The 6,000-nt window shown below is 32.5% G+C and overlaps 1 protein-coding gene across 7 annotated transcripts in view; it reads left to right on the top strand.

Moving 5' to 3' along the window:
• Positions 1 to 6,000, top strand: part of CSNK1A1 (casein kinase 1 alpha 1) — a 41,644-nt gene that overhangs the window by 13,364 nt on the left and 22,280 nt on the right. For all 7 annotated transcript variants that reach the window (XR_005647312.1, XR_005647311.1, XR_005647313.1 and 4 more), the window contains exon 3: positions 3,090 to 3,216. Coding sequence is in view for 4 of the 7 variants with exons in the window: in XM_039836507.1 (XP_039692441.1) it covers positions 3,090 to 3,216 (127 nt within the window). In the remaining 3 variants the exon portion in view is untranslated. The remainder of the gene's footprint in view (positions 1 to 3,089; positions 3,217 to 6,000) is intronic.

Raw genomic sequence — 6,000 nt, 5'->3', positions numbered from 1 at the left:
ACTCAGGTGTTCGAGTACCTACATCATGCACATCACTTTATCACAGTGTAACTTAGTAGCAGCACATAAAAAATGTCTAAAGATAAGACCTGAGCTTCTAGGCTGAAAGCATCTAGAAAGTGGAAAATAGGAATGGGATTTTGGTGTTGGTATGTTTCAGATTGTCTGTAAACTTAAATGATCTCAGAATCCAGTTACCTAGGTTCTGTAAAGACTTAAAAAAAAAAATCCACTAATAATGTGGGATAGGCTACTTAAGGGAAATATCTTTGGCATCTGGGTATTAGGACATTGCCATTGAAAATAGAGAGTTGAAAACTCAGAATAGAAGTGGGAAACATGGAGGTCGAGGTAGGAACTGAAAAAGTAGAATTTAAATAAGCAAAAGACTGTTCCTGGCTCCTAATCTGTGTGTGTTAATGTCTGGATGAGTTAGACAGGTGGAAAGCACAGATGGGGAGGATATGAGGTGATAGCTTTATAGGAAAAAAAGCTATATATTATTCCTTGAGACCAAAAGGAAGTATGAAAGTTAGAAACACCTGTCACTTTGGTTTAAAAAGTTATAGTACTATAACATTTCTAATTATTTTAGAAATGCATAGTTGCTCCATGGAGAAAAATGCCTTTGCAACATTTATATTTTAGCTATTTTTATGGACTCGATATTGAAAACAGTGGATATGTCTAATGCAATTAAGCAAGTATGGAGAAAAATGCCCAATAAAACTTGATTTTTATTTGTTTTCAAATTCATCTAATTCTCTCCGGTTTCTAATTGTTATGGGAGTGTGTTCTGTTAAATTAGGCTTACTTTGCAGATGATTTCTCAAAAAATGCTTTAATTTTCAATCATGTGTAATTGCATAAAGATATGAAGTATGAATTTTTGCCTTTTACATTTCAGTTTTGTATTTGGGCTTAGGTGGATGATTATAAAATTTGCTTATTTATTGTAGTTTTGTTAGTGAGCCATTGGTGCAAATCTGCTGTGGAGATAAGATGTGGTCTTATGAAAGTTGATTTATGCTTTCTCTTTTGCCTTTGGCTTTTCGTGCCTTTCCACTCACTGCCTTAACCTTTCTGTATTTGGTGTTCTTTTATACAATCATTTCTTCAAAACCTAGATAATTAGTTTTATATTAAAAACATGCTATGACTCTTAGTAAATTTATAATGGCAAGGACTGATTTCGAAGTTCCTGGAAGTTCCCGGCAGGGATTTGCCTCCACAGTTAAGTAATGGAAGAGAAAAAAAGGAAAGGAAAATAGGAAAAAGAAAAGAAAAACATAACCAATTCACTTTGTTCATCATTTACCTTTTAATATTATTATTTATGTTGTATCCATCTTTTCCCATTTCACCACTGTGAGATTTTCTTTCAAATAAATGAAAAAATGTGAAGATTGTTGAATTCCTGTATGGAAAACAAAAGATAGAAGAGGGAAAAATTTAGCATCCTGTACAACAGGCCCTTGAATAACATTTTATTCAGCATTGTTTTATTATAACGTTGATAAGGCGCCTTAGGAACTTAACTCTTGTTTATATCAATTAGCCTATGGTAAAATTTATTTTGTTATATGTTGTTTTGCTTAATTCACTTAAAGTCACCAAACCTGTTGAAAATGTTAAGTGAGGACTTATTGTACACAGTTTTAGGTACAATAAAGACAGACCAACTCTGCCATTGGCACATCTATAATTCTCTAGGCTAATGGGCTCTAGAAGGTTAAGCAGAAACTCTTCCAATCAGGGTACATTTTTTTCTGCAAAGAGCATGTGATATGAATTTCTTTTTGTGTGTTTGATGGCAGTTATTCATGTATATGTTTGCAGAGTAGTTTTCAAGAGCAGTAGAAGCAGAAATATAGACAGGAACATGAACTTTTAAAGCCTATTCTGATCTTTTACTCTCAACACAAATTTTTAAGGAACATATTCATTGTACCAGGATATGAGATTATACCTATGTATTAGTTAACCTAGCGTTTTCTAGAAAATAGAATTATTAAAATATTAAATAACCATATTCTAGTTTTAGTCTTGATTTTCTCTTAAGTAATTGACATGTATCAACAAAATACATTAGAGCAAATTTTTTAAAAAAGAAATACCACTAAGTTCCCCACTAGACTGATACTTGTTAATACTTTTGGCAGATGTTTTTAAGCCTCTTTTCTCCTTTTGGGCATTTAAAAAACAAACTTTCAAATAACGGTAGATCTTGTTATCAGTTCTTTTATTAAAGAAATTACAGTATAGCTTTAAAATAAGTTGCTTTTTTGTTGATTTTTAAAAATGTTTTAAATACTCGTGTTTTTTCAAGAAGAATTTGTATCTAGATAAATTTGAAATAAAAATGATAGTATTTATTTTTAGCGAAGTACTCTTACCAGAGTTATAGGCACATAGAAACTTGAAATCACTTACTGTAATGATTCTCAGTCATTGGGTTCTCTGAAATTAACAGTAGATATTCTTTGAGTTATTGGTGACAGAGTGTATAATTTATCCACAGTAATATAGCATGGGATATGAAAACATGATTCCTGTCGAAAGCAAATGTGATTTTTGTGGTAATACTGGTTATTTAATCTGAAACTAAGCAAAAATGTACTGTACAAAAACCAAGTAACTATTGATTAAATACAACTTGGTGGAGAATGGGACAGGAGACAAGACATGTAATAATAAAAGGGATCTTTACTTTCTGAAATGTTTTGGAATGGCTGATATACAGTCTTCTTCATTTCTTCAGTTAGGAAGTAAGACCAGGTGCGATCAAGGAACTTGCTCAGAGTCACAAGAATAGGTGGCAGAAGGGTATAGACTTCAGCTGCCCAGGTAAGAGGAGTGTTAAGGCTAACAGCAAGTCCTGTCTTAAAAGGACAGTGGGATCACTTGACAGGAAAAAGGTATCCTTATCCATATTTCGTATTAGGCAATGTAGTCAGTCAAGTGGGTTCATCATCTGAACCAGAGAGAGAAAACTTAAGGTTTAAGAATTTTTAAAATTCGGTGATATTAAGTGATAATCAGCTTTTCATAATGCCCTCCCTTTTCCTTTCTCCCTTCTGTTTTGCTAGGTGGTATGGTCAGGAAAAAGACTACAATGTGCTAGTCATGGATCTTCTTGGACCCAGCCTTGAAGACCTCTTCAATTTCTGTTCGAGAAGGTTCACAATGAAAACTGTACTTATGTTAGCTGACCAGGTATGTGAAATTTTGATTAGAATTAAAACTGAGAATACTACCATTCAACTTTATTTAACATAAGGTAGATGTTTGTAAACCTGTGCATTACTGTTTAACCTTAGGATCAGCAAAAAAAAGATAAAATAGGGTGTGCTCATTGAAGTGTTACTAATCTCATGACTTGTAGATGTTTTCCTATGGGCATAGGACAGAAACAGATTATATTAGTTTATCACTCACCTGTAGAATAGTAGTAGTTTTCAAGCTGCTCCATCAGATAGAGTGTGTTTAGTATTGAATATAGCCGTTTCTTTTCAAGGTTTGGTTTAAAGAAAGGGCTCAAAGTATATATAAGTATAGATAAACGTATCCATATTGAAATTTTGATTAAGTAAAGCAAGTTGAATGCTATGTATTATATGTGGAACTCTTATGAAAGCTGTACTTTTTTATTTTTTTGAGGAAAATAGAGTACTAAAATAATTGAAGGAATAATTTTTGAACAAGTAAATGTTTTTGAAGTAATGGATTCTCCATTATTGGTAGTATTTAAGCAAAACTGGGGAAATTTTGGAGATGTCAATGAATTTGAGTCATGCATTGCCTGGAGGTTAGATAAAATTGTTATAAAGCCAGAGCTTTGAGTTTTTGATCTTAAGAAAATGAGAAAGAAAATTAATTTTAAAGAATTTTAAGATGGGAGAATGGGGTCAGGAATAATAAGCCTATAGATAATACAATACAGATAATAGGTAAATGTTAAAGAATTTATCATTTTGAATTTTGATCAAGATGCTTTTAAAGGCAAGAAAGTGTTAGAAATACTTAAACTCAGTGTGTTCATAAAAATGTTGTGGAAGGGAATAACATTTAAAAAATTTGGATATCCTAAAAAGTAAAACGAGGTGATAAACAGAACTGGCATTTGAGGTAGAATTTTAGGGTGTATTACTCAAAGGATTAGATTTTTATAATCAGGACCTGATACTCCCTAACCTTAACATAAAAACTCTGAGTGGCTCAAGCAAATATTAGCAAATTACAGTGTTGGAACATTATAGACTCAAACATTAAAAAGTTAAAAACCTTTACATATGTTTTAATTAACCTGTGAATGAACCCTAATAAAAGTTCTGTAGTCTCAGTAACACACAGACATTCAGACAGTGAACATTTATTTAGGACTTGGTACTGTAATTAGTTACAACTGGGGGGTGCAGAGAGTAAGAACTTGACCCTTCCCCCTCTGGGAGCATGGAATTTAGTAGAGAAAAATGTGAAAATACAATGTCCCAAGGTTCTGTGATAGATATCTACATTGGGTACATTGGTCGTATGAGAGGAAGAATGTAATTCAAGGTTCCAGGAAAACATTTGTTTAGGAGGTAACAGCTAAGTCTTTTTCTGTAAACAATAGGCAACACTGGAAGTAGTCTATAGTTAGTGCCATTATCATCTTTTGCTCAAGATTTTCCCAGTGAGTTAATAGTCACAATTAATGATGGGTATTACTTCGCTGGGATAAATATGTATATTAAAGGAGCCAAATGTTTTGTTTTACTTTCTTTAATGTACAAGTAGTTGCTGTACCTAAACGTGGTATTTGAACATTGTATACAATCTACTTCTTTGGAGTATCAGTTAAAGCCAGAGATTACAGATTTGGCTTCAAAAAACATCAAGGTAAAAGGAATAAGATTTAGAATCTGTATATCCATGGTAATAAAAGCTCTGGGGAGAATGGGGACAAATAAAAAATAGAATCCTGACACATGCTTCTGATAAGAGCAAGAACATATGGGTAGAAAGGTAATGTTGGCAGTCTTTGGATGTGGAAAACATTTTCAAGTACAGCTTCTCAGTATCTTGATAATTCGAAGATTGAAACTATTTTGGAAGAGATGCCATAAATAGTGGATAAGTTTTTTTTTTTTTAATGTAAATCTACATTATGAATGATAGATAAAAAAAATTGTCTCGTATACACAGAATTTGGAAAAATTGACAAGGAAAAGGCCAAAAGAATAATGGATAAAAAGTATACACTGACAGTTCATAGAATAGTAAATCCAAATGAGCAGATTTCCAAATGAAGTGTTAGAGACATAAGATAAGGTCATCACCTGTCAAATTGGCAAAATTTAGAAAGAACTAAAATAACTTTGGTAGTGGGAAAAAGAATGCTCTCAAATACTACTGCTGGAAAAATGAGTTATAGCCTGTTTTGAAAAGCAGTCTGATGGGCACCTGTCAGAATGGAAAATATACATACCCTTCAACCCAGCAACTATAATTATATGGGATTTATAGCAGAATAAAAGTACTGGTAGGTAGGATATATTTAAGTTTATTAATAGCATTGCTTACAGTGGGGAAATATTAGAAACAGTGAAAATATTATAGGTTGGGGAGGATTGGGGGAAACTTAACATCTATACCATGGAATACTTGCAGCCATTAAAAAGAATGCTAAGACCTATACCATTTGACAGGGCAGAGTATCCAAGAAAAACTTGTTAGAATGACATGTTTACTATTCATTTTTTGAATGTGATTATATAAATGTCGAGAAAAAACACAGAATCCAAAAAATATGTAAAAAAAAAGGAATATATACATCCCCATTTATATGTTATATGCTTATTTTGTATGCTACCAACTTCCAGGAATCTTTGGGATATGTGTAGTTAAAAACAAAAAGTGAATAGAGTGCTTCTATTTCAGTTTAAAACAATAACAACTTATAGTTCTGTCAATTGCTCAACACCCCTTCTTCCCAAGTATGTGTGTGTCAGAGGGAGA

The sequence above is a fragment of the Pteropus medius genome, unplaced genomic scaffold, assembly GCF_902729225.1.
Source record: "Pteropus medius unplaced genomic scaffold, Ma_sr-lr_union100, whole genome shotgun sequence".
Lineage (NCBI taxonomy): Eukaryota > Metazoa > Chordata > Mammalia > Chiroptera > Pteropodidae > Pteropus > Pteropus medius.
This window is presented reverse-complemented; position numbering and strand designations above follow the sequence as displayed.